Below are 27,170 nucleotides of genomic sequence, written 5' to 3'. Positions count from 1 at the left end.
ACTCTGCACATGTCTGTGAATGATTGTGAGATTGCCATGGTTACTGATTTTGGGGTCACAAATGCATTTTAGTGAGCAGAGGAATCCGCAAAGACAGAATTCACAAATAAGAATTGACTCTAAATGCTGCGTGATAAATCGGGGCTAATTAGCCTTATGACACTGCTGTCTCAACGTGTGGTTTCCAGGTTACCTCAACAGCATCACTCACTCGCTCTTAGCTCTTTAGTCATTTACTATCCATTAGCCAAGACTAATCACCGGACTCCACCTAACTGCAAGAGATCTGGGGGTTGCTTGGGTCCTTAGCAGTATATATCTATATTTCAGTTATAAAAGGCAAACTGGAAAGGTAGGAAAATGGGACTTCCTTGCAGTCCAGTGGCTAAGACGCCAAGCTTCCACTGGAGGGGGCACAGGCTCAATCCCGGGTTGGGGAACTAAGATCCCAAATGCTTTACAAAGGGAAGCCTGTGTTCTAATCAGAAAGTGCCCTGCGGTTGGTTTAGGGAATTGAGGATGTTTCAGATTGGCACCTCACTCCAGTACTCTTGCCTGGAAACTCTCATGGACAGAGGAGCCTGGTAGGCTGCAGTCCACGGGGTCGCTAAGTCGAAGACTGAGTGACTTCACTTTCACTTTTCACTTTCATACATTGGAGAAGGAAATGGCAACCCACTCCAGTGTTCTTGCCTGGAGAATCCCAGGGAAGGTGGAGCCTGATGGGCTGTCGTCTTTGGGGTCGCACAGAGTCAGGCACGACCGAAGCGACTTAGCAGCAGCAGCAGCAGATCTCTCAACTCCCTTGGCTCCTCCTACGTATCTCCATTCCAGTTGCCAGATCACAGAGCATAGCAATCACCACACCAATCTAACCCACTTCACTTAAGCAAAACACATGATTAATTTCCTGCTCTGGACCCCTGTCACTTCAGTTTGTTGGTTCTGGATTGCTCTTATCCATGGATTGGAACTTGTCTTGCTTTTGTTGAACTTTTACCAGACTATAAGCAGTAACTTGCTTATATTGAATAAGGCTGACATATTTGCTATAAACCCTAAGCACTTCACCCTCAGCTGAAACATAGTCTGAATCCTTGGCAGCAACAGGACTGCTTAAACTGCTTCATCATCTGGTGGACTGCCAAGAATTTCCCCTTCTGGTTTGAGGAAGTCCTCATTGTTACCTTCTCTGCTTGACTCAGCTAGTTCCGTACTTGTTCTAAAGGTCTTTCATTCAAGACACTACCTCTTGGTAACAATTTCTGAATTAATTACGACTCTGTAGCTTCAAATAAAAGAATCATATTGAGCTAGACTAATAACAGTCGTCACATTTAGTGAATGTTTATTCTGTACAGTGCCTAGCACATGATAGGTAGTTTTTTTTTTTTTTTTTTTGAATGAATGCCAGGCACTGTGCTGAATACTTTAAATGCCTTGTCAAATTTAACACTCATGACAACTCTATACTAGTATTTCTCATTTTAGCAGAAAAGAACACCAACACAGAGAAGTTTAGAAACTGCCCAGGACACACAGGATTTGAATCCAGTCGAGTCATATTTTGCTACCTTATCAGCAAAAGGGAGAATTTCTTTTAAGAGGGTTGTTACAGAACAAAGGGCAGAAATTTAAGTGGCTTGCAGGATGGGTTGGAACCAGGAGTAGGAAACTGTTGGGAACCCAGGCCGTATTCTTCCTCTGATTCTCCTCTCTGTTTTTCAGACTAGATGTGGTAACTCTGATGAGCAAAGAGAAAATATTGGCACAGTGAGGCAATAGATCATTTCACTGGTTCTAACTTTTTGACTCATTTTGGAAAATCCCAGCACCGCCCTCACCTCCTTTGATTGCCGTGGGCCAAGTTATTCTATTTCTTTGGGCCTCCATTTCCTCATCTATAAAATGAGAAGTTTTTACCAGAGGATTCCTGAAGTCTTTTCCAGTTCTAAAATTCTATGATCGTCAATGAAACTTCCAGGACAGAGGTGCAGTAATAATGGATTTGAACATACGGGTTTGGGCGATAGAATAAAGAAGAGTTCTAAGGAAAGAAGAAGAGAATATGGTTTGAGTGAAGCCTTGGTGTTGAATTACTCTTTAGAGCTGGTGTCAAGTGAAGGCCTTGGGATATAAACAGACGGCAGACAAGCCTTCTCACCCTGACCAGATCAGAGAGATGGATCTCTCTGATCTAAGAGCAGTGTCTCTTTCTCCCTCTTTCTGTGTGCATACACATGTGTGTGTGAGGAGTAGCCCCTTTGCATAGTAATTTAACCTGGTTTCATTCTTTCTTTTCTCACCTCAGAATTTTCTAAGGGCTTTCACCTGGGCCACAGAAAGAAGGCCAGAAGACAAATCCAAACCCTGGAGTGACCGAATGAGCAAGTCACTCCTCTCTGGGTCTGTTTTCTTATCCATGGCATGAGAGATTTGGTCTGTGTGATCTCTGAAGTCCTGCCCAACTCTTAACATTTTGTGGCTCTGGGTACTGAATCAAAAGCCCCTCTCTTCCCAAGCGCTCCATCCTTGGACCAGACCTTTCTCTTACTTCCTCTTCTCTGTATGCACCTAACTGCTCAGATCCTTTCTCCTGGCCCCCTTTCTTCCTCAATTCCCTTGAATTCTACTTGCTTTTTAGCTCCCTTGGGCCCTCCCCCCCTTATATTTCTGATATTATTGTTTATTTAATGCTATTTATATATATTTCTGCAGACTCTTCTCGATTACATTCCTGATCTCCAGAACTGCTCCGTCTCTATGTCTGCCTCCTCTTATCTGCACCCTGGCTCCTAACTGAAGCTATATCCTCGGATTCCTCCCAGGGTCCCCTGGGATCCGATATCACTGCTCCCTCTGACAGGGGCACTCCTTCTCCAAAGCCGAAGGATCAGGTAGTCAGTGGCTCAGGTGACAAATCTGCTGTCAGGTTACAGATATTGTTTCCTGAAAGACCACACTACGGTGTCAGCGGAGACTGGGGCTGCCTGCCGTGCCCTGTCCTCACCTGGCTCTCCCACACAAGGTAAGAATAACCAGAACTCAGCTCTAGCACCTGCACTCTTCTGGAAACATGGCTCTGAGCCTCCGGCCCCTGCTGCTGCTGTCCTGCGCAGGTGAGGGGGACAGTGAGCTGGGCTGGGCATGATGGGGATGGTTGCTGGAAAGAGATTTAAGAATGCAGAGATTAACTGGTTAGAGAAAAAAAATAAATGAAGGTTAAGAAATTAGGCCAAGACTTAATGTGGGTTGTTGAAAGGGACTCAGCTCACCATCTTTTGCACCTCATCCAGGCAGGGACTGGGCTCTAGGCCAGGGCTGAATTTGGGTCCCAGGCTTTTCCCCCTCTTGGTGATTTCTGGTTTCTCTCCTTACAGTGACTCTGGTCCCTACTGGGTCTCAGTCCCTGGACTCGGGTCTCTCCCTCCTGAAGTCAGCGCTCTCTGCTCTGGACCAGGCTCCCCAGGGGTCCTTCAGCCGCTCACGGTTCTCTGCCTTCCTGGCCAACATTTCTTCTTCCTTTGAGCCTGGGAGAATGGGGGAGGGACCGGTGGGAGAGCCCCCACCTCTCCAGCCCCCTGCCCTCCGGCTCCACGATTTCTTAGTGACGCTGAGGGGCAGCCCGGACTGGGAGCCAATGCTAGGGCTGCTAGGGGACGTGCTGGCCCTGCTGGGACAGGAGCAGACCCCCCGGGACTTCCTGGGGCACCAGGCAGGTGTGCTGAGTGGCCTCGCAGAGGTGCTGCTGGGAGCCTTAGTTCCTGGGGGACCCCCTATCCCAACCCGGCCCCCCTGCACCCGCGATGGGCCCTCTGACTGCGTTCTGGCGGCTGACTGGTTGCCTTCTCTGCTGCTGCTATTAGAGGGCACGCGCTGGCAGGCCCTGGTGCGGGTGCAGCCCAGCGTGGACCCCGCCAATGCCACGGGCCTCGATGGGAGGGAGCCAGCCCCCCACCTCTTGCAGGGTCTGCTGGGTTTGCTTGCCCCAGTAGGGGAGCTGGGCTCTGAGGAGGCTCTTTGGGGGGGTCTGCTGCGCACAGTGGGGGCCCCCCTCTATGCTACCTTCCAGGAGGGGCTGCTGCGCATTACTGACTCCCTGCAGGATGAGGTCTTTTCCATTCTGGGGCAGCCAGAGCCCGATGCCAATGGGCAGTGCCAGGGAGGTGAGTGCCACCAGGTCCGGGGCTGGGCTGTGGCAGGGCCAGCAAGGTTGAGACTGGGGTAGTCCTCTTCCTTTCCCTTTCCCTCCTAGGCAACCTTCAGCAGCTGCTCTTGTGGTGAGTAAGGAGAGAGGAGTTCTGAGGGGCGGGGCCTGGGAAGCCATCAGCTTTCAGGGCAGGAGAGGAAGCTGATGAGAAGGCTGTGGTTTAGTGGTTTGAGAGGGTGACTGTTGGTGGTTGGCGCCCCAGCTTCGCCTCCTCCTAGCCATGTGACCTTGGGCAGGTTAGAGTATCATTCTATGCCTCAGTTTCCTCGCTCATGAACTGTGGGTAATATTAACTGCCTCGGAGTTTTCACAAGGGATTAAATGAGTTGACACTGTATGTGTCAACCACCTAGAAGAAGTATGTGCATACCAAGGCGCTTCAGTCGCATCCGACTCTTTGTGACCCTGTGGACCATAGCCCGCCAGGCTCCTCTGTCCATGGGATTCTCCAGGCAAGGATACTGTAGTGGGTTACCATGCCCTCCTCCAGGGATCTTCCCGACACAGGGATCGAACTGCGCCTCTTACGTCTCCTGCATTGGCAGGCGAGTTCTTTACCATTAGCACCACCTGGGAAGCCTGTGCCTGGCACATAGTACTTGATAAATGTTAACTAATAGAGTATAGGAAGAGAGGGCAAGATTCGATTCCTCCCCCCCTTACTGTTTGGGTACAACAGTACCAGAGCACAGGTGGACATATTCAGTCACTGGGCAGATGTCCTGATCTGAGGCCAACCAAAGGTTTTATTTTATTTAAGCTACCTAAAAGCGTGTGCAGAAAGGAAAAAGAAGGGGGCCAGGTGGACAGAAGGGGCTCTGGCTGGGCAACTCCGGTGACTTTGTGCCTTGGAGGGACAGATCTCTCTCCCCTCCCCCATCCCAACATTTAAACACCGTCACTCCCAGGGACCTCACTTTTGGAAAAGCCTATGCTTGTCACCCTCCCTGCGGGGCTCTGGGCCAGGGCCAGAAACCTCAAGTGGAGGAAATGCAAACTGACCAGCTGCTTGCCTGCTCCTCCCTCTGCTCCCAGGGGCATCCGGCACAACCTCTCCTGGGATGTCCGGGCACTGGGCTTTCTGTCTGGATCGCCACCCCCACCCCCCGCCCTCCTCCACTGCCTGAGCACGGGGGTGCCTCTGCCTAGGACTTCCCAACCCTCAGCCTACATCAGCCCTCGCCAGCGGCGGGCCATCTCTGTGGAGGCCCTCTGCGAGAACCTCTCAGGCCCGGCACCACCCTACAGCATCTCCAACTTCTCCATCCACTTGCTCTGCCAGCACGCCAAGCCTGTCACCCCGCAGCCCCCTCCCAGCACCGCTGCCATCTGCCAGACAGCTGTGTGGTATGCAGTCTCATGGGCGCCAGGTGCCCAAGGCTGGCTCCAGGCCTGCCACGACCAGTTTCCTGAGCAGTTCCTAGATGCCATCTGTGGCAACCTCTCCTTTTCCACCCTCTCGGGCCCCAACCGCCGCCTGGTAAAGCGGCTCTGTGCCGGCCTGCTCCCACCCCCTACCAGCTGCCCTGAAGGCCTGCCCCCTGTGCCCCTGACCCCAGAGATCTTCTGGGGCTGCTTCTTGGAGAATGAGACTCTGTGGGCTGAGCGGCTCTGTGGGGAAGCAAGTCTGCAGGCTGTGCCCCCCAGCAACCAGGCTTGGGTTCAGCACGTGTGCCAGGGCCCCACCCCGGATGTCACAGCCTTCCCCCCTTGCTACATCGGACCATGTGGGGAGCGCTGCCCAGATGGGGGCAGCTTCTTGCTGATGGTCTGTGCCAACGACACCATGTACGAGGCCCTGGTGCCCTCCTGGCCTTGGCTAGCTGGCCAGTGCAGGATAAGTCGTGGGGGCAATGACACCTGCTTCCTGGAGGGGTTGCTGGGTCCTCTTCTGCCCTCTCTGCCACCGCTGGGACCGTCCCCACTCTGCCTGGCCCCAGGCCCCTTCCTGCTTGGCATGCTGTCCCAGCTGCCACGCTGTCAGTCCTCTGTGCCAGCCCTTGCCCACCCCACACGCCTACACTATCTCCTGCGCTTGCTGACCTTCCTCCTGGGGCCAGGGGCCGGAGGGAACGAGGCGCAGGGAATGCTGGGTCAGGCCCTGATGCTCTCCAGTCTCCCAGACAACTGCTCCTTCTGGGATGCCTTCCGCCCAGAGGGCCGGCGCAGCGTGCTGAGGACCGTCGGGGAGTTCCTGGAACAGGAGGAGCAGCCAACCCCAGGCTTTAACCCCACTGACAGCTCCAGCCCCGCTTTAAGCAAGATGGAGCTGCTGGCCTGCTTCAGCGTGAGTGATCTGCCAAAGTCAAAGTTCCTGGAGCAGAGGGAAGGGTCTCCACGGGAATTCTCTACGATCTTACTGAGAGACAGCAGTGCAGTGGTTAAGCTCGCAGCTCTGAGTCATCCAGGCTTGGGTTCACACCTTAGTTCTGTGATCAACCCCGGACAAGTTTTCAGCCTCTCTGAACAATACTTTTGTCCTTTATAAATGAATGGTGGAGGGACTTTACTGACCGTCCAGTGGTTAAGACTCCACGCTTCCTTTCCAAGGGCACAGGCTCAACCTCTTGCTGGGGAACTAAGATTCCACATTTGTGTAGCATGGCCAAAAAAAAAGTCTCGGGGAAAAAAAAAAAAAGGAAAAACAAACGGTGGAGAATAATGGTGCCACTCTTTTTAGGATGGCTGTAAGGATTACATCAGATGATACCGGCTGTGGGCTTAGCGCTAGTATATGATATACAGACAATATATAATAAATGTTATCTCATTATTCTTCCTGACTCTTTGATTTACCCCCTTTCTGCTTCAGAAAGGAAAGGGATCAAGTTAGAGGGCTCTAATTCTGTCCCTAGAGAGTGAGAATTGGAAACTGGCAAAATATAGGAAGATAAGGCAGAAATGAGAAAAATTCAGGGTGACTGCAGATCAGAAGTTTTAGGTTTGACTATGCCATAGGCATGGTCTTAGCCAATTTACTTTGATTTTCCTGGGCTTTGTTTTCTTCTCTGTAGAGTGAAGGGGCTGGAATATGTGAACACCATAGTTCATTCGTTGAGTTCCCGTTATGCATAAAGCACTTTGCTAGATGCTGTGGGGAATGTAAAGAGTCTTTACTCCATGGTAGGGCCCACCTTTCTCAATTCCTGGGACCAGTGAAATGTAATAATTTAGTTCATGTGCGTGCATGGCAAGTCGCTTCAGTCCTGTCTGGCTCTTTTTGACTCTATGGACTGTAGCCCTCTAGGCTCCTCTGTCCATAGGATTCTCCAGGTAAGAATACTAGAGTGGGTTGCCATGCCCTCGTCCAAATTTGGTTCATATCTCCAAATATTTACTGAGCCAGCTATGGCAAAGGCTATAGAAGAAGTTAAAGACTGTGGTCCCTGACCTAAAGGAGACACACACACACCTTCAGAAGGACAAGCATCCTAGTGAGTGGACCTTGGGAAGCTGCTGGAGGGACAGAGGGGACAACTCTCCTGGTATCTTGTCTATGTCCCCACCAGCCCGTGCTGTGGGATCTGCTGCAGAGAGAGAAGAGTGTTTGGGCCCTGCAGATTCTAGTGCAGGTAACAGATGGGGGCAGGGTGTGTGGGCGGGCTGGGTGATCCGTGCCCAGTGAGGCCATAACCACTATGACCTCCTGTGCCCAGGCATACCTGCACATGCCGCCAGAAAACCTCCAGCAGCTGGTGCTTTCAGCAGAGAGGGAGGCTGCTCAGGGCTTCCTGACGCTCATGTACCGTTCCTGGGCTCAGCTGCAGGTGGGCATGGAGGGAGAGGGGGACAAGGGTGGCGGGGGAAGTCTAGGCATCAAGAGCACCTGGAACCAGGCAGGCAGCAGGCTTGCTCCAGCAGGAGGAATGCAAGAGGAGCCGGGGCCAGGAGAGTGGGTATCTCCAGAGCTGGCATCTGTTCCCATGCCCCCACAGGTGCCACCATCTGAGGAGCAGGCCCTGGGTCGCCTGACAGCCTTGCTGCTGCAGCGGTACCCACGCCTCACCTCCCAGCTCTTCATTGACCTCTCACCACTCATCCCCTTCTTGGCTGTCTCCGACCTGATGCGCTTCCCACCATCCCTGTTGGCCAATGACAGTGTGTAAGGACTCTGTACTACTCCTCCCGATCCTGTCAGGGTCAACCCTACCCACCCAGGGCTGTGCTATGCTTGGTCACTTAGTCATGTCCAAGTTTTTGCAACCCCATGGACTTTAAGCCCACCAGGCTCCTCTATCCATGGGGATTCTCCAGGCAAGAATACTGGAGTGGGTTGCCATTCCCTTCTCCAGGAGACCTTCCCAACCCAGAGATTGACCCCAGGTCTCCTGCATTGCAGGCAGATTCTTTACCAGCTGAGCCACCAGGGAAGCCCACACACCCAGAACAGCCCCTTCTCTTAACACTAGGGAGTCCTTCTTGTCCATGTGCAGCAGGGCTGCACAGAGCCAGGGGACAGGGCAAAGGGGTGAGACCCACTCTCTCCCCAGCCTGGCCGCCATCCGGGATTACAGCCCTGGAATGAGGCCTGAACAGAAGGAGGCTCTGGCAAGGCGACTGCTGGCCCCTGAGCTGTTTGGGGAAGTGCCCGCCTGGCCCCAGGAATTGCTCTGGGCAGCACTGCCCCTGCTCCCCCATCTCCCTCTGGAGAACTTTCTGCAGCTCAGTCCTCACCAGGTATGAGAACAATTCATTTATTTGACTAGCAAGCTTTCGGGCATGTGGGATGGCATCAGTAACCTGTCTCCTAGTGAGCCCCTCCCCACAAGTGTCCCACAGTGATCCCAACATGAGCTGACCTTCCCCACTCCAGATCCAGGCCCTGGAGGACAGCTGGCCAGCAGCAGGTCTTGGGCCAGGACATGCCCGACACGTGCTGCGCAGCCTGGTGAACCAGAGTGTCCAGGATGGAGAGGAGCAGGTGCGCAGGTGAGGGCCTGTGGGGCCAGTGATCAAGGCCAGAGCGGCGGAGAGGCAGGTGCAGCTGCCAGGACGGGCTGGGGTCCCAGGAGGGAAGGGGCAACAGAGGAGGCGTGGCCCCAGGGCATCATAGGGCCCTGGGAGAGAGGCCTGTCTGTGGCACCCACGTTTCATAGTTCAGCGGTCAGAGTGCTTGTTCCCTGTACCCACACAGTCCCTGCCTTAGTAGCAGCCTCAGTGACCACATGAAGGCCAGCTTCATGCCCTCCTCAGGCTGGGGCCCCTCGCCTGTTTCCTGACTCCCGAGGAGCTGCAGAGCCTGGTTCCCCTGAATGATCCAATGGGGCCGGTAGAACGGGGGCTGCTGGAATGTGCGGCCAATGGGACCCTCAGCCCACAAGGACGGGTGAGCCCCTTGGCCCAGGCCCTCAAGAACTCCAGGCTATCAAAAAAAAAAAAAAGAACTCCAGGCTTCCCGTGGGGGGTGGTCTGTGCGGAAGATGTGCCCACTCACCTCAGCCAAGCTGGAGCACAGTTGGAGCCAGCCCTCATCCCACCACATTCACCTTCGTTCTTAATCTCCTTACTCCTTGGCCACTCTTACCTGTTACCACCTCTTCCTGACTCTACTCCATCTGGTCCACGACATCTCCAGCATTTCCTTTGATGACTTGAGCCCAAACTGCTCCTGTCCTATCCCTGGTTCCAAGCCACAGTCCAGGCCCTGGAATAACCAGATGTGGGATTAAAGAGGAAGCTTTAGGTTCGCCTGTCTTTTCTCTTCAGACCCAAACCTTCTTTGGTTACAGGTAGCCTATGAACTTCTGGGGGTGTTGCGCTCATCCGGAGGAGCGGTGCTGAGCCCCCGGGAGCTCCGGGTCTGGGCTCCTCTCTTCCCTCAACTGGGGCTCCGCTTCCTGCAGGAGCTGTCAGAGCCGCAGCTGAGGGCCATGCTTCCCGCCCTGCAAGGAGCCAGGGTCACCCCTGCCCAGGTGTGGGTGACCTGACAATTACAATTACAGACAATTACATTCAAGGATGCTGTTGCCTGGCCCCCTCCCCGCCCCAAAGCCTCCTTTTCCTCTGTCCCAAGAAGAACCCCCTCATCCCTCTTCCTCAGATGCAGAAGGGCTGGTCACGGGAATGGTGGAACGGGAGCTGGGAGTTTGGGAGGTCGGGCCCCAGGGACCTGTTCGGGGACCTGGCTGCCAGGGCCTCAGCGCTGTTGCTTCCTGTTCCCTCCCACCTTAGGCTGTCCTGCTGCTTGAACGGCTCCTCCCGAGGCGTGACGTGAGTGGCAGCAACTTTTCCGCATGGCCCAAGCTATCCGTCCCCCTCCTCCCTGGCTCCCTCTCACCCCTGCTGCCTCTCTCTACCGTGATTGTCCCCTTCCCTTCGACCTGGCCCGTCTTCTTCAGGCTTCTTGTCTCTCTCGCTCCCCAGCTGTCCTTGGAGGAACTCTGCTCCTTGCACCCTCTGCTTCCAGGCCTCAGCTCCCAGACGCTCCAGGCCATCCCGAGGCGAGTTCTGCTGAGGGCCTGTCCCTGCCTGGCCCCTGAACTGGCACGCCTCTCAGCCTGCCAGACCGCGGCGCTGCTGCAGACCTTCCGGGTAGGAGAGCAGCAGGGAGACAGCCGACCAGGGAGGAGGGCTCTGGTTGGGAGGGGTCACCTTCCCTGTGGCCAGGGAAGGACCCCCAAACCTCCCCACTTTTTACACACACACACACACACACACACACACACACACACACACACACACAGCCAATTCTCATGCAGGTGAAAGATGGTGTTAAAAATACGGGTGCAGCAGGAGCTGGTGCAGCTGTGTGCATCCCTGGACAGGTACGTGTGTGTGTGTATGGTATGTGTGTGTGTGTGGTTTCTGCCAACTAAGCTCCTCTCCCCGTCCTAGGGCTGTCTCACACAGCTGGCACTGCCTCACATTCTCCCCCTGCAAGTGGCCCGAGTGTCTACATTAGCTCTGTGTCCTCTAAGACCTTAGCAGCTCTCTCTGTCCCGAAGCAGGAAGGCATAATGTCCTAGAACATCAAAGCCCCGAGGGTCTGAGGAATCTTCCAGGGCAGTCACCCTGCTTTCAGAAAAAGAGACCGAGGCTCAGAGCGACTAAGGGAGTTTAGTCCGTCAGGTGCCTAGACGGCAGGGACCTTTGACCACAACCGCGAGGGCTCTAGAGTGTGCCCTGCTAGGGTGGCACCTGCCACTCCACCTTTCTAGTTTCAGGTCCCCTCCTGCCACCATAGTTCCCCTTCTTCCCTGAGGCCTGAGTCCAGACGCTCTCACCTATCACTACACTGCTACACTTTACCCCTCCGACAGCCTATCCCCACCATCTGGCCAGACTGCCTGCTGCCCCTGCTCCCACTAAAGCTGCTACAGCTGGACGCTGCTGCTCTGCTGGCAGACCGAAGGCGCTATAGGGACCTGCCCTGGTCTGAGCAGCAGGTGATTCTTCCCACTAGCCTAGAACTCCCTTCTCTCAACATTTTCCGCCTCCTTCACGCATCCCTCAGCCCTAGATTGGGCACCTTACTCCCAGCAGCCCTTAGGATGCTTTTCCTTCCTCCCCTTTCCCCCTATTTGTCTCTCTTTCCCAGGGATTGGGCACTGGGGAGAGTAGGAGACTGGTGGGACCCACAGGGTGGAGTGGCAGCCCTGGCTCCAAGGCGTCCTAGGTTCCTGGGCAATAGCTCTGCTGGGAAGCGGCTCCTCTTTCTTTCTCTTGTAGGCACAGTTTCTCTGGGAGAAGATGCAAGTGCCCACTAACCTGACCCTCAGGAATCTGCAGTGAGTAACTTGTAATGAGCTGTGAGTTTAATTCAACTAACATTTTTTTTGAGTGCTTACGGTGTGCCAGGCACCATGTGATATCCAGGGGTGGGGGTGGGAGGTGTATGAGGATCAGTGACCTGTAGGTCAGCCTGTGGGTCTTCTCCTGGTTCCTCTTCTCCTGACCCTCCTGCCCTTCTAGAGCACAACATCCATCCTGAGTGGATCTCAGGGATTTTGAGAAGACTCAGATTCAGGTCCTAGCCCTGTCTCCTCTTCGTGATCTTGAGCAAGATGTTCAACCTCTCTAAGCCTCATTTTTCCCTTCTTTAGAATAAGTATTGACATGGTACCTATCTCATAGGTAGTTGTAAAGATTAAACAAGATAAGGCATATAAGGTACCTAACACAGTGCCTGGCCCAGTGTAAGCTTCTGATAGATATTTGCTGATTAACCCCTCAGAGCCACTGACCAAGCAGGACTTAACAGGAGCAAGGATCACTTTACCTTCACCCCCAGCAAAAAACCCATGGGCATCTGAAGATGTGGTTCTAGCCTCAGTTGACCACATTTCTAGTAGGATGATATTGGACTGTCACTCGACCTCTGTAAATCTTTATTTTCTTCTCTAATAAACAATAATGGTGTGGGAGACCAATGAGAATATCTATCGAAAAAATATTTCTTTTTTTTTTTAAATATTTCTCAAACTGCAAATTACTGTAAATGAACATCTGTCCTCGTGTTGAGAATGTTGATATAAGGTGCAGACAGGCTGTGGCATGTGTTGAATGAGCATGTGCCTACTCACACACCTACAGGGCTCTGGGTACGCTGGCAGGGGGCATGTCTTGTGAGTTTCTGCAGCAGATCAACTGGATGGCAGACTTCCTTGAAGTGGTACACATGATTTATCAACTCCCCACTGGGGTCCGAGGGAGCCTGGTGAGACGGGTGCTTGGGCATTAGTGGGAGTAGGGAGGCCGGGACCCCGGGTAGAGAACCAAGGCTCGGTGTTCAGCTCTGTCCTGAACCTGCCTCCCTACTCTGCCCCACAGAGGACCTGTATCTGGGCAGAGCTACAGCGGAGGATGGCAATGCCAGAGCCAGAGCTGGCAACCCTGGGGCCAGAGCTGAGTGGGCTGGACACCAAGCTCCTCCTGGACTTACCGTAAGGCTACACCTGGAGATACTGGATTCTCAGAAGGCTCAGCCTGGGGTGGAAGAGCTGCTCTTAGGAAACACCCCAGAGGCGGTGCTTTTCTGTCTGGTTGTTCCCTGACATCAGTTACAGCCTAAAGTGAAGGATGCTATTCAAAGTTGCTCTAGGTGGTGAGTGGCTCCCCCAACAAGACCCCCAAAATGGGGCAGCTGAAGGTGGTAATATTGTGACGTGACCTGCCAAGCAGTCTTAATGTAACCTAGGCCCTATTAATACTGGTAGAATGTATAAAATGAGGGAAGTGAGAGTTCCCTGGTGGCTTAGTGGTTAGGATTCTGGGCTTTTATTGCCATGGCCTGGGTTCAGTCCTTGGTTGGGGAAATGAGATCCCACAGCTGTGTGGGGTAGCCAAAAAAAGTAATTAAAATTAAATACATAAAATGAGGGAAGTAATGGTTCAATCCTGCCCCCACAGGACTGTAGTCTCCTTAGGGCACTGTGTTCTCAGTATGTTCAGAGGAGTAAGTAAAGAGAAAATGTATGAAACATGTGATAAAGTGAAAGTGAAGTCTCTCAGTCGTGTCTGACTCTTTGTGACTCCATGGACTGTAGCCTACAGGCTCCTCCAAAACACACAATAAATGTGTCCAAATACCCCAGGAGCCATCAAATAGAAAATAGATTGGCATGTTTCTGAATGACCCCATTGGGCAGGACTAGCACCAGTGAATGAAAATCAGAATTTTGCACAATATGAGGAAGATTGTGGTGGTGAGTTCTGAGCTAGTCAAGCCTAGACTGGATGGCCCTACAGCAAGAATGTTACAGAACAGATTGAAGTATGGGTGAGGAGAGAGAAGACTGATGAACCCAAGGCTCCTCCTAAACTAGAGACTCGGAGTTTATGAGTATCTCACTCACAGGCTTTTTTCCCCCATATCACCTCCATCCCCACCTCATTGCCAACTGAACTGTAAGTCAGAGCAGGAAAAGGCTGACTCCAGTCAGTCTTTCTGGGAAGGAGCTGACTCTATCCTTACGTTTTTAAAGGTCTTTCCACAGATCTGGGCTTTTGTACTACATGGCCCAGTTCCAGACCTGGCAACCTTAGGTAGAGTATAGAGTATCACTCTGATTTTTCTGCAAAAAGGCTTTTTAAAAATGCCATTCAAATCTGTTTGTGAAAGAGTGCTGATGGTGGTTTAGTCACTAAGTCATGTCTGACTCTTGTGACCCCATGGACTGTATAGCCTGCCAGGCTCCTTTGTCCATTGGATTCTCCAGGCAAGAGTACTGGAGTGGGTTGCCATTTCCTTCTCTAACATACCTCTTACCCCCAGGTTTTGCCATGAAAATCAAATGAGATAACACCTAAAAAAACTTTGGTGCATGAGTGCTAAGTCACTTCAGTCATGTCTGACTCTTTGCAGCCCTGTGGACTGTAGCCTGCCAGACTCCTCTGTCCATGGAATTCTCCAGGCAAGAATGCTGAAATGGGTGGCCATGCCCTCCTCCAGGGTCAATTGTATAGTACTATACAAATCAGAGGGGACCTTCTCACAATAAATAGAGGAAGGGTGGGAAATAGGAATTGAGAGTAAGACCCCACCATTTGGTCTCTGTGAATGTTTCAATTTTTTATTTTATTTATTTATTTTAAATTAAATAAAATTTTTTTCACTGTGCTGGGTCCTCATTTTGGCTTACGGTCTGTGGAATCTTAGTTCCCTGACCAGGGATTGAATCCATGTCCCTTGCATTGGAAGGTGGACTCTTCTTTTCTAATTAATTAATTAGTTTGGCTGTGTTGGTTCTTAGTTGCAGCACTCAAGATCTTCACTAGGTCAAGTGGACTCTTTCTTTGTGGTTCATGGACTCTCTAGTTGTCATTCTTAAGCTCCAGAGCACACGAGCTCAGTAGTTGCTCTGTTGCATTATCTTAGTTCCTCAATCAGAGATCACATTCACGTCCCCTGCGTCACAAGGTGGATTCTTAGCCACTGGACCACTGGGAAAGTTCATATGAACCTATTTTTTAATCCATAAAATGGGGGAGGGGATTTAATGATACTTAACATCTGGGCTCTTTTATTCTATTAGATGAGGTAGGATTGTTCGTCATTTCTTCCCAAGAAGACTGGAAATAGGTCTCTCCTGTTGATCTCTCCCTGTAAGCACTGTGGTGGAAATTGGATCTGGGTCTGTTAAATATCAGTTCCTATCCAGGGCCACAGGGTTTGGTCTGGTGTTACCTCTTGTCTGGGGAATGGTGCATTCTGTGGTTCCCTTCTCAACTTGGCTCAATTCCAAGTCCTCCTGTTGTCAAATTGCTACAGAGTCCAGTTGATGGATAGACTGTCCAATGAATCCATCATGTTAGTGGTGGAACTGGTACGAGGTGCTCCAGAGCAGCTGCTGGCCCTGACCCCACTCCACCGGGCAGCCCTGGCAGAGCGAGCACTACAAAACCTGGTAAGAATCCCCCCACCAAACTCAGAACTGTGGCCTGGGCCACTGTCATCACTCAGACAATGCTCTGTCTTCTAGGCCCAGACTCAAATGTTTGCTGCCAGGCAGGTTTTTGTCTACAGGGCCCTAGATCTACCTTTGGCTTCCATTCATTGATAGTCTGCTTCATGTTTCTTGTTCATATCCCTTGGAGTATTAGAAATTCCTTAGATTCCACCTCTCAGTCTTTCCACCTGTTCCGTTTTGGGCTCATAGTTTAGAAAAGTGGACAGTGGCAATAAGCTTCATTGGATCTTGGATCGGGAGCTAGAGGGAGACAAGGTCTTTGTGTCTTGATCAAAGAGACTGGTCCTCTGAGTCAGAGGTGTGTCGTCCCAAGGTCTGATCCCCCTCCAGGCCCCAAAGGAGACAACAGTGTCAAGGGAAGTGCTGGAGACCTTGGGGCCCCTGGTTGGATTCCTGGGCATAGAGAGCACACGGCGGATCCCCCTGCAGATCCTGCTGGCCCACCTCAGTCAGCTGCAAGGCTTCTGCCTCGGAGGGCTGTTTGCCACAGAGCTGGGATGGCTGCTGCTGCAGGAGCCTGTTCTTGGGTATGGGCCTCCGGCAAGTCCAGATTCTAACTCATCCTCACCCACCCTTTCAACCACCCTCCTCAGCGGCAGCCCATTCAGTATGCCAGAGGCCCTTGGAGCCCTGAGTCCCCCGTCTCAGCATATCTTTCCTCTTCCTCACAGTCCATTCAGCATCCTGATCTTCTTTCTGTCCCTCAGGAAACCAGAGTTATGGAGCCAGGATGAAGTCGAGCAAGCAGGACGCCTAATATTCACTCTGTCTCCCGAGGCTATTTCCTTGATCCCCAGGGTGAGGTGAAGGAGCACAGGAGGGAGTGAGAGCAGAGAGGGGACTGGGGAGCTAGTTCAGGGGGGGCGCTAAGGCCAAGGAAGTTGAAGGCAAAGGATGTGAAGCCCAAATCTGGGGGAGGCTGCTGAAAAGAGACAGGACTTCGGAATTACAGCTGTAGCAGCTGCTCCTGACGTGCCTGGCTCTGCCCACCCTCCCTCCACCTTCTCTCCCAGGAGGCCTTGGGCCCAGAGACCCTGGAGCGACTCCTCGAGAAGCAGCAGAGCTGGGAGCAGAGCAGAGCTGGACAGCTGTGTGCGGGGCCACAGCTCGCTCCCAAGAAAGCAGCACTGGTAGCTGGGCTTGTGCGGCCTGCTGCAGAGAACCTCCCGGGTGAGATGGCCCGGATGCCCATACTTCCAGCAAGGGGTACAGGAAGAAGTATCCACCACGCAATCAGACTTGTGCCCTTTCAACAGATTTGTACAAGGTCACTCTAGGCTGGGGTTTTCTAATCTATAAAGCCCAGAGCAGTGAGGGATGATCTTCAAGGCCTCTTCCAATTGTAGGGTTCTATACCTCTGTGAATTTATCACTCATTACATTTTTAGCCCAGGACTCCCCTTTCCCTGCTCTCTTAGCCCTGTTAACAGCTGACTCAGCTCTAGGCTTGGATAAGTGTGGCGCTCTCTGCTGGGAACATGCTTAGGATGGAGGAAGGTGACACTGTGGGGCTAGGAACCTGGGTTTCAACCTAGATCAGCCACTCAGTCCCTGGGCAAGCCCTTCAGTCTTCCATCTGTACAATGAGGGGCTCGTCCTCCCCAGTCACCAGTTCTAATATCTTTGAGTCCTATGAATCTCACACTACAGTAATCCCTTGAGCCATACTGCCCATATTAGCCTGTCCTTTAAAGGTTGGAGGGGTCATTCCATCTACAGATACCTCTCTGGGATTTTTTTTTTTTTTTTTGAGAGGAGGCCCCCACCCACCATGGCCCCCACCCTTCATGCCCCTGGACCTGACCACTCTGGGCATGCTTTAGTACTGCACTGACCCCCTGACCCTGTCATCCTCCTTTAGAACCTGTGCCAAACTGTGCAGATGTACGAGGGACATTCCCATCAGCCTGGTCTGCAGCCCAGATCGCAGACATGGAGCTCTTGGACTTTGAGGACTGCCTCGCACTATTTGCAGGAGACCCAGGACTTGGGCCTGAGAAACTCCGGGCAGCAATGGGCAAAGCAAAACAGGTTAGTGATGGAGAGTCCAGTCAGGGTAGGAGGTTGAACATAGGAAGCTGGTCGGGTGTGGTATGGAAACCATACCACATGGAAACGGATAGCTGCATGAGAGATGGGGGACATAAAGAATTAGAGGGTTTGGATCCTGAGTACGAAGTCAGAGGGGATGGAAAGTGAGGACAGGAAGCTGGTGAAATGGTTAGAGGGACTAGAATTTACCAACATTAGCAGGTATCAAAGTCATCTGGGGAAAAATTATTAAAGAAAGAATCATCTGGGGAGCAGGTGTTTGAAATGCTTGAGGATCCCATTGTAGACTTACTGAAGAAAGATTCTCTGAGGATCAGGTCTGGGCATCTGTATCTTGCCCCTGCTACCCCCACCCCGTGTCTGGTGCACACTGGAACTCATGGACTAGAATCTGCTATTCTTTCCTACTGAGACTCTAGAGTCTTTCAATAACACCTTAGTCAGAGGAACCTTCATCCAATCATCTCATTTTATGGTTGAAGAAACCAAAGACCCAGAGAAAGCAAGGGATTTGCTTCGAGTTACACAGTTCAGGTCGGAGGCAAGAATGACCCTTGGCATTCTGACTCCTAATTCCGTGCTTTTCCCATTCACACCATTCCTCTCTTTCTCCAGTTGTGGGGTCCCCCCCGGGGATTCCGTCCTGAGCAGATCCTGCAGCTGGGTCGGCTTTTAATAGGTCTAGGAGAGCGGGAACTCCAGGAGCTGAGCCTGGTGGACTGGGGCGTGCTGAGCACCCTGGGGCAGATAGATGGCTGGAGCTCCAGCCAGGTAACATCTTCCTCCTCTCTACCACTTTCCGAATGCCTCCAGGCCATCTAAAGCCCAAGGAATTTCTGTCTTGTGACTATACATGGCCATGCTTTCTATCTTTTCTTAATACTCCATACTAGTAGGAAGTTAGAGCAGTGATTTATTCACTGAGGCCCTGGACACATAATACTTCCTCCTGCCTCCTTTCCCTTTGGCCTCTTTTCCTGTCCTCTTTTTGATCCTCAACCTTCCCCATGGTTGTTGGCTCTTTGGGCTACCCTGGTGGCTCAGACGGTGAAGAATCTGCTTGCAGTGCAGGAGACCTGGGTTCAATCCCTGGATTGGGAAGATCCCCTGGAGGAGGGCATGGCAACCCACTCCAGTATTCTTGCCTGGAGAATCCCCATGGACAGAGAAGCCTGGAGGGCTACAGTCCGTGGGGTCGCAAAGAGTCGGACACAACTGGGCGACTAAGCGCAGCACAGAATTGGCTCTTCAGGTCCTACTAATAAGAAAATCCAGTAGCACTTGTCCCTTCCCTAAGCAGCTAGTTCCCCATCCATGAATTCCTCATGACTTTTCTCCTTATCCTGTGACCTCCACCCCAACTCCAGCTCCGGGTGGTGGTTTCCAGTTTCCTGCGGCAGAGTGGTCGACACGTGAGCCACTTGGATTTCCTCCACCTGACTGCACTGGGCTACGCACTGTGTGGACTTCGGCCTGAGGAGCTACAGCATATCAGCAGTTGGGAGTTTAGGTCACACATAGAGGAGGGGGTGGGCTGTGGTCCTGTGGGGAAGGTGGGCTCACCGGGGAAGGATCATGTGGGAGTGATCCCATGGAGGAAGCAATCTCGCTTAAAGTCATCGCTACCACCAACTCATGACCACGGACCCTGTCACTGTGGCTGAATCCTCCTCCCTTCTCTTCCCACTCTTCCACAGCCAAGCAGCTCTCTTCCTGGGCAACCTGCATCTCCCATGTTCTGAAGAGCAACTGGAGATTCTGGCCCAGCTCCTGGTGCTGCCTGGTGGCTTTGGCCCAGTCAGTAACTGGGGGCCCGAGATCTTCACTGAAATTGGCACAATAGCAGGTATAGGGAGACTAGGCCACCGCTGGGGCTGGGTGTCAGGGGCCAGTTTCCGCATCGTGAATTGACTGGGTGGAGGACTTCTCTGGAATCTTAAGGTGGGAGTCTAAGGCACCTAGGTAAGAGGCTAGAGACATGCTGGGGAAGGTCTGAGGAAAAGTATTTTGGGAGTAGTTAGAGAAGGCCAGGGTAGGATAACATCTGGAGGCCCATCCCACTTGCCTTGACAGCTGGAATCCCCGACCTGGCTCTCTCCGCGCTGCTGCGAGGACAGATCCAGGGCCTTACCCCTCTGGCCATTTCTGTCATCCCTGCTCCTAAATTTGCTGTAAGCACTGATGGGATGGGGTCTGAGGTGACCACAGAAGAGGGCCACAATGGATGTCCTGATGCCTGCTCCCATCCCCAGGTGGTGTTCAGCCCCACCCAGCTATCTAGTCTCACCAGTGTTCAGGCCGTGGCTGTCACTCCCGAACAAATGGCCTTTCTGAGTCCCGAGCAGCGACGAGCAGTTGCATGGGCCCAGTATGAGGGGATGGAGAGCCTGGAGCAGGAAGGTGAGTCCCTAACTGCACAGACTGACTCCCGAACTCCTGGCCCAGAATCAGAGCCCTAACTCAGGGAGATCTGAGAGTGAAGGGGTCTACAGGCAAATGGTCTCCAAGTAGCAGTGGCTCCTGGGGAACAGAGTTGTGATATTCCTTCCATTCTCTGTCTCATTACAGGTCGAAGCACAGCCTGGGGTCTCCAGGACTGGTCACAACCCTCCTGGGCCCTGGCATTGACCATCTGCTTCCTTGGCAATCTGCTATGAGCCTGTCTCTGCAGTTAAAGAGATTTGTTGGGAAAGACATTTGAAGTAAAACGAACAAAGTGCAAATGGAAGTGCAATGTAATTATCCTAGGAAGCTGATGGAATATGGGTAGAATGTTAATGCTTTCCACCCACCTGAGAATCAGTGTTCCTGGCATGCCATATCTGGAGTCTCTTTTCATCATAAATAATCCCATTGCCTTTTTTTTTTCTCCTGGAAGCTAGTTCCTCCTCATCCCACCATTAGAAATAACACAGACAACTGAAGCATAGCATGGAGCCTTTACTAGGACAGGGGGGTGTGGGTTGATGATGGCACCCAGGGCAAGGAGAAGGGGCTGCCATTAGAATGGCAGAGGTCCTGGGAGTCTTGAGTCATCCACTGGGGACGGGAGTTAATGCTTGTTGGGGAGAGGTGGAGGGATGCGGATATCCTGGCCTCTCTCCAGACGCCGTTCACAGTCAATCAGGAAGTTTACTCCATCGATGACCAGCTGCACCAGCTCCACCTGGATGATACTGACCCTTGATCTCTGCTTCCCACAACCTGACTCTCTTTAGCGCTGATTTGCCTGCTCTGGGAACTCATTGCCAGTTTTCCCCCAGTCAACCTGAGTTTCATTTCAGATTCCATTACATTCTTGAGGCTCACTCCTTGTCAAATCACCCCCCACAGACCTATCCATAATCCCTGAGAATCTCACCTCTGACTTGCCCAGTCGGTCCAAATTAGAGATATCAAAGACACTGCCTGTGGCAGCTGTGTCTACTCCTCCAGTTCCACGTTTTTGGAGCCTTAGGTTCTCGAGGATCTTTGGGAAGCGGCTATCCTAGAGGGGAGATAGAGATTTGGGGGCAGGGTCAATAGTCTGAGATTGGTCCTACCTGAAAGAGCCCTGAAGCTGCCCAGAGCTCTTTCCCTTGACTCTTGAGCTACAATGGCTGCTCCTTCCCAAAGTGTACACTCCCTTTTCCACCCCACATGGCCACTTCCTCCCTCACACTTCTCTCTAGCCCAACTCCTTTACTTTGCTCAGCAGGGGCAGTTTGATGTGCACTCCTGCCCGAAGTCCAGTGCCCAGGTTAGACGGACAGGTCAAGATGTATCCCAGACGCTCATTCCACATGAACTCCCAGCCACGCTCCTGGATCAGCCGCTCCACCTGCGTGCACAAAGCCTCCATTAGTGACATGTCAGGGCTGTGCAAACCCTCCCTTAGCTGGACCCACAGGAGCTCTAGAAATATGTCTAGAACCAAAGATTTGGGATGTGAAAGAATGACACTGCTTTTTTTTTTTTTTTGGTGGAAATGGCTCATTATTATCATGCATAAAAGATATTTTTGATGTTGCAAGCCCATCATGATGAGATTGTGCAAAAATATCCTGTGTGGAAGAAGAGAAACTTCAGGGAATGATGTGCTAAGGATGATCTGGGGAGATGAACGGAGGTGGTAAACTGAACTGAGAAAGGATTGATTATTCAGGGAGTTCTGCATGCATTGACATCTTTACTTTGCTAATGAGCTAGAGCTTGGAAGAATTCTTTCAGCCAGAAAATGAGGGTGTAGGCTTTGCAACAGGAAGAGGCAAGAGAGCCTGTTAGCTGTGGAAAAAGAGAAAGCAGAAAGGTGAAAATGGAGCAGAAGAGCTGGACTCATACTTGTGGAGGGTGGGAGAGGAGTGTGGGAAGCGTGTTCTTGTTCCACTTAAACATCCCAATCATGAAGATGACCACTAGAGTTGAAAAGACTGGAGACCTGCCAGGGTAATGTTCGTGAAGACCACTACGTAACCTAAGGGGGACCCTGTTCATAGTTCAGAAAGACCCATGGCATGGGGGATATTATAATGCTGAACAAGAGGAAATCCTTCCATCTAGAATAATAACGCAGCTAACACTTGTGAACTTTTACTATGGGCCACATGCTTTATATGCATTATCTCACTTAATCCCCACCACTTAAATGTACGAAGTCTTCTTACCCCAGTTTTACAGATGAGAATACTAAGACATATAAAAAGTACTTCCCTACCCACTTCAGTGGGTCAAAGATATGTTACCTATTACCCGCTAAAAATAATAGGAACCTCCCAGCTAAGATTCTAAAAGGAGGAGAGTTCTTTCCCTTTACAAGTCCAAAACAGAACTGTATATATGAGACCATACAATAAGGATTGGATTAATGGGAATTTCTAATCTAGACTCAAATATGGAGACCTAATTCCTATAGGACTGAGGATTTAGTTCAACCCCTCACGTAGAGCCACACAGTCTGGAACTTAAACCATTCCATCTTCCACCTTCCCTGTTTTCCCTCCCATTCAGCTTAAAATCTAGACATGCTACTTTAGTAAGAAGGACAGAATCTAGAGTAAAGGCCTACCTTGGCTCAGAAATGGGTGGTTACATGAGAATCACGAACATACCAACCCCTCACTCCTTATATCTGTCCAAGCTTAAACCTTCCTCTTATATCTGCACATTCCACCACATGCCCCCCAGGCACTGACTCACCATCTCAATTCCTTCTTTGCATTATTTGGCAACTGCTTTGTTTACTTCCTTAGATTGCTGACATTCTTTCTCTCTTCCTATTCTTAAGATGACCATACCCAGATTTATGTATACCTGGTCCATGTATACCAAGACCATATGCCCTGGACAGTTCTGATTTATACCTATTGTCCTACTAGAGTGATTGGTGGTAATCTCTTTCACTATGAAAAGTGTCCTGGGTTGGTTGATAAATTATATCCCCATCTACATATTCTAGTTTCTTCCTTAAGTCCTCTCAGCTAGTTCCCTTATACATTCTTCTCCAACCTCTTTGAGGCCTCTGCAGAATCTTTCAAACACTTTCTTCATGTTGCCACCCTTCTCCATGGAGATGACCCGTGTATGATCCTCCTCATTCACCCAGATCAAGAAGCTCTTTTCATTGTTGTGCCTGAAGGCAGGAGAGAGGGAGGAACTGGAATTAAGAGGGAAGGCAAGGGAGAGATAGAGGAAAAAGGGGCACTTTTAGGAGCCTGGGGTAAGCTAAGCCTCATACCAGATTCCACGTGCATCCGGCCAGTCTCGAGCCATTCCTGCTGCGGTCAATAATGGAGATACAGGCTTATCAAACAGGAAGTGGTCCTGAGGAGAGTAAAAGGACTTGGGTTAAGAATCTACACAGTAGCCCCCGGGAAGCCCATCTACCTCATCTGGCCCAGCCTCCCTTGATTCTCTTGTCTTTCTATCTGCCCCCCTTGCCCAGCTCCCTCTCAAAGCCTCTCACATCAATTAGCTGCTGCTGCTCAGCCTCTGTCATCTCACTGAGCCGATAGTAGCGTCCAGCCAGGTCACCCTTCAGGCCACTCAGCGCATCCACGACCACACGTTCCACCTCTCGTCGCTCTGCCCGAGTACAGGCTGGAGGCAGGCTGAGTCCCCGGATACTCCGACCAGTTCTGACTCTTGAGGACAATACATACCTCTCATCAAAGTAGCCAGAACGGATCTGGAGAATAGTAGAAATTAAGGTAAGTCACAGAAACAAGGTGGATGGGAGCTGAGGGCCTTGGGAAGGACAGACCATAAGGACTAGAGGAGTCTTCATTGCCTGCACTGGAAGGACAGCCCATTGGGCAAGCATGCCAACTGAAGGGGCATTCATTGTGAACCCTCCCCCACACTGCCCACCTTGGGGTGTGGCCGTTCTCAACGCCCGCTCCTCTCCACAGCGGCTGCTCCTTAACATACAACTCTTTCCCCACACTGAGACTTGAAAGCTCAGCAGTATAATGACTATGAGTCAGAGAATAATTATGGTGGAAGGGACTGGAGAAAACAGTATGTTGTACAAAAGGCAATGCAAATCAGAAGTGGGATATTTAACCTACCTTGCTGGCATCCAGGTCGGTGGTATGTTTCATCGTTCGGGGGTCATATCCATTGTGTCGCTCTTGGATCACAGGGTCAAACAGCTCAGCAAATACCTGAGGGGGAGTTGAGAGGAAGAAGGTGGTTAAGGAGAGGGAACCCCTTCCCAAGCTTTCACTGTGGATTGATTTCACCGGGTCAGAAAACATGAGTATGGATGGTCCAGTCTTAAGGGAAAGTGAGGGGCTTCAGGGGGAAGGAACTGGGATTGCCGGGAAGATGAACAGGGTTTTACCGGGAAACTCTGGGGCCCCCTACCTCATAGGTCTCCTCATCACCAGCTACCATGCCCACAGTCTTGATGAAGGGGTGGCCAGGGTTGTCCACGCCAGTCTGGATACACTGATCTAGCGTCCAGCCAGTGGGTGTGGTCTTGTCGCAGAGCCGGGCATAGACTGCCGGGGTCAGGTGACTGGCCATGCAGTTGTTGTGCTTTCGGAGGTCTGGGTACTCAGCACTAGGGAGGGGGTACCTAGTAACCATGGAGGGAGGGCACAGGGGCCTGGACCCAGTGCACTCAGCTGGGAGCATGCCTGGCTTTGCTCCTTGGGAGGAGGGGAGGCTAGAGCTGGGCTAAATCTTGGTAATCTCATTAGGGACTTTCAGGATCTATTCTTTCCCAAGAGTTCTAGCTTCCTCTGGCTGGAGGCTCAGTTCTCCCATATCTGCTCCGTTCTTTTCTCCCATGGAAGCAGCATTAGGGATGGGGGAGGGGAAAGACTAAGGAGGGGAATTCAGGAAACCGGAGAGAACAGCAGGAAAGGGAGATGGAGGAGAGCGGAAAGGATAGTTCCTGGTCTCTCAATTAGGAATTTGAGCAGAGTAGGTGCAGCCAGAACTCGCAGGGCCAGAGCTGGCCTTGGGGACGGGAACTGCGGGTTCCAAGTCCCCGGGAATGCTTTCACCTTATGGTTTTGGCCTCCCCTCACCGCCACCCCATTGAGGTTTCCAGACTGCACAGCGCCCCACTCCAGAACCTGCGTGATTATACCCCTTCTCCATTGCCCAGATTCTCATCTCCACCCCTATCACCACCTGTCTGACCTTCCCCCCTCCCTCCCTCCCCCGGAGCGCCTGAGACACTGGTACCTCGGGGGATACAGCCTCCGCCGTTCACTGGCGGCTCGAACAGGTTCCGATCGGAGTAGAAACCCAGCGGCGAGAGAACCAGCTCCAGCCAAAGCCAGGAGCCTGAGCCCGGGGCGGGCAGACAGCAGACGAGAGAAGGGACCAGCCATGGCTTGAGGGTCTGCCTACGGAATCTCAGGGCAGGAGCTGCTGGCTCAGGGCAGGATCCGGGAGGAGGGGGGCGATGCAGACAGGCTGAGAGCCGGAGCTGAGTGCGAGGCTGGAGCCGAAATAGGGGCTGGCGTAGAGGCTGGAGCGGGAGTGAAAGCCGGTACCGATCAGACTGCAGGAGAGGCGCAATGAGCTAGCGGCAGGCGGGCGCAGGAGAAGGCAGCGCTGCAGTCTCCAGGGGTGGGGCTCGTGCAGGCCCCGCCTTCCCGCCTGCCACCGCGCTAGGTGTGCGGGGGCAGAGGTAGGCACCACCCCCCCAGGTAGATTAGGGAGACTGGTCATTTGCAGCCTTAGGCCCAGGAATGGGCCCACCTGAGGTGAGGCCGCCCAGATTTCAGCACCAAGTGGAGGACAGCACCCAAGGGGCCCGACGAAACCCTAACACCCTTCCCCTAAGCCTCTCGGTTTCATCGGAACCCTCCGTTCGTCGCCCCGTTGGGTGGAAGAGGGGGACATTGCCCAACCTGCTCTCGTTTTTTTTCGGCCTGCCCCTGCAACCTTTCTGTCTCCCGAGGAGAGGTGGCCTCGGGGAACCCGTGGCATAAACAGATACCAGGGGAAGACACACAGAGAAAGCACACAGGCAGACACTGAGAAAGACAGTCCCGCTGGCTCAAGGTCACCCCTTCCTTAGAACCAGGAAGAGCACCAAGGCTCCTCCCTGTCACACCTGTGCAAGTCTCCTTACAAGGTTATGGAAAGATTCCCTGAGAGACATCGGGGAAACACCAACTCTTACTCCATCTAGCTGTTTTCCCCACCCCCATCCCACCTTGCCCCCAAGTCTGAAGCCCGGCTGTGTCCTTCCTCCGCTTCTCAGGATCCCCCACTTTTACCCCCTCCTCCATCCTCCTCTCCATCTCTTACTTCACCTTTGATCTCTTCTCAGCGAATTTTCCAGGCTGGGACCTATTTGCTGATCACAGGACTCCCTCTGAGTATTCTCGGCAGGCTTGCCTACCTCCTGTCTGTGCTGGGCGTGGGGCTGGAGTTGGGCAGGGAATTTTGTTTCCTCCTCCTCCTCCTCCTCCTCCTCCCCTCCTCTCTGTAGCTCCCAGTTCCTGAGCTGAAGGGGAGTGTAAGGAGAGGTGTAGGGTGTGGTGAGATGACAGGGTGTAGGAAGGGAACAGGCAGGCACAGGTCTCTAACCACCACATGTGTTTCCTCTCTTGGCTCCCTAATGCTGTTTAATCCAGAGTGTAAGGAGGAGGGGTGTCCAAGGACAAAGGGTCACCAAGGAATCTCTGCGTTCCTCCTGGTCCCTTCTCCTCCTCTCTTCTCACATGGTGCATATTCAGATTTTAGAGGGTTTTGTTCCTGATCTCCAAGTATGACTTGGGTGTGACTTGACCTTTGTCCTGGCAGAAGGAAAATGAATGCTTGGAGCTGAAATAGAGATGTGAGCTTCAGTATGGAGGCTCAGTTAAGGTGGGGTAGGCATGGGGGCATTAGTCCAGTCTTTCAGCTATCTTGATGTACTCATAAGACAGTAAGAAATTTGTTCATCTTAAGAGAGTTTTTGAGAAAAAGAAATCCTCTTCACCTTGTCCTCTGGCCTCACTGATGAGACCCCATTCCATCCGTTTCCTCTCATTTCATTCATTCCTCTCAGGCTT

The 27,170-nt window shown here is 52.1% G+C and overlaps 2 protein-coding genes across 4 annotated transcripts; one reads left to right on the top strand and one right to left on the bottom strand.

Moving 5' to 3' along the window:
* The first annotated feature begins 2,077 nt into the window (after nt 1-2,077).
* STRC (stereocilin) lies at nt 2,078-20,597 on the top strand. The gene is made up of 29 exons (XM_027521510.1): nt 2,078-3,119; nt 3,381-4,166; nt 4,256-4,280; nt 5,246-6,497; nt 7,720-7,782; nt 7,867-7,977; nt 8,146-8,312; nt 8,701-8,887; nt 9,024-9,139; nt 9,404-9,536; nt 9,940-10,122; nt 10,382-10,420; nt 10,574-10,741; nt 10,909-10,974; nt 11,470-11,595; nt 11,879-11,937; nt 12,743-12,866; nt 12,980-13,092; nt 15,420-15,555; nt 15,949-16,145; nt 16,326-16,416; nt 16,632-16,788; nt 17,480-17,649; nt 18,286-18,441; nt 19,038-19,180; nt 19,368-19,516; nt 19,744-19,841; nt 19,923-20,070; nt 20,239-20,597. The coding sequence occupies exons 1-29, from the start codon at nt 3,077-3,079 to the stop codon at nt 20,325-20,327; spliced, it is 5,295 nt and encodes a 1,764-aa protein (XP_027377311.1). The 5' UTR covers nt 2,078-3,076; the 3' UTR covers nt 20,328-20,597.
* LOC113879755 (creatine kinase U-type, mitochondrial) lies at nt 20,591-26,535 on the bottom strand. 3 transcript variants are annotated; one of them, XM_027521514.1, is made up of 10 exons: nt 26,427-26,535; nt 25,345-25,633; nt 24,514-24,712; nt 24,216-24,311; nt 23,612-23,833; nt 23,384-23,469; nt 23,155-23,278; nt 21,356-21,490; nt 21,032-21,157; nt 20,591-20,836 (listed from the first exon to the last, which is right to left on the bottom strand). In XM_027521514.1, the coding sequence occupies exons 2-10, from the start codon at nt 25,491-25,493 to the stop codon at nt 20,723-20,725; spliced, it is 1,251 nt and encodes a 416-aa protein (XP_027377315.1). In that variant the 5' UTR covers nt 25,494-25,633; nt 26,427-26,535; the 3' UTR covers nt 20,591-20,722. The 3 variants fall into 3 exon arrangements, with proteins under 3 accessions (XP_027377315.1, XP_027377314.1, XP_027377313.1); XM_027521513.1 differs by having other exon boundaries at nt 25,345-25,666; nt 26,427-26,521; XM_027521512.1 differs by lacking the exon at nt 26,427-26,535 and having other exon boundaries at nt 25,345-25,730.
* Between the last annotated feature and the right edge of the window lie 635 nt (nt 26,536-27,170).

Source organism: Bos indicus x Bos taurus, chromosome 21 (genome assembly GCF_003369695.1).
Source record: "Bos indicus x Bos taurus breed Angus x Brahman F1 hybrid chromosome 21, Bos_hybrid_MaternalHap_v2.0, whole genome shotgun sequence".
Classification (NCBI taxonomy): domain Eukaryota; kingdom Metazoa; phylum Chordata; class Mammalia; order Artiodactyla; family Bovidae; genus Bos; species Bos indicus x Bos taurus.
This window is presented reverse-complemented; position numbering and strand designations above follow the sequence as displayed.

Excerpts from the sequence above, each read along its gene's own strand:
- STRC (XM_027521510.1), top strand. The coding sequence starts at position 3,077 with ATGGCTCTGAGCCTCCGGCCCCTGCTGCTGCTGTCCTGCGCAG. Across the intron at positions 13,093-15,419 it reads AAGCTCCTCCTGGACTTACC|AGTCCAGTTGATGGATAGAC; the intron begins GTAAGGCTACAC and ends AAATTGCTACAG. Across the intron at positions 17,650-18,285 it reads CAATGGGCAAAGCAAAACAG|TTGTGGGGTCCCCCCCGGGG; the intron begins GTTAGTGATGGA and ends CTCTTTCTCCAG.
- LOC113879755 (XM_027521514.1), bottom strand. The coding sequence starts at position 25,493 with ATGGCTGGTCCCTTCTCTCGTCTGCTGTCTGCCCGCCCCGGGCTCAGG. Across the intron at positions 23,470-23,611 it reads AGCAGCAGCAGCTAATTGAT|GACCACTTCCTGTTTGATAA; the intron begins GTGAGAGGCTTT and ends TACTCTCCTCAG. Across the intron at positions 21,158-21,355 it reads AACTGCCCCTGCTGAGCAAA|GATAGCCGCTTCCCAAAGAT; the intron begins GTAAAGGAGTTG and ends TCTCCCCTCTAG.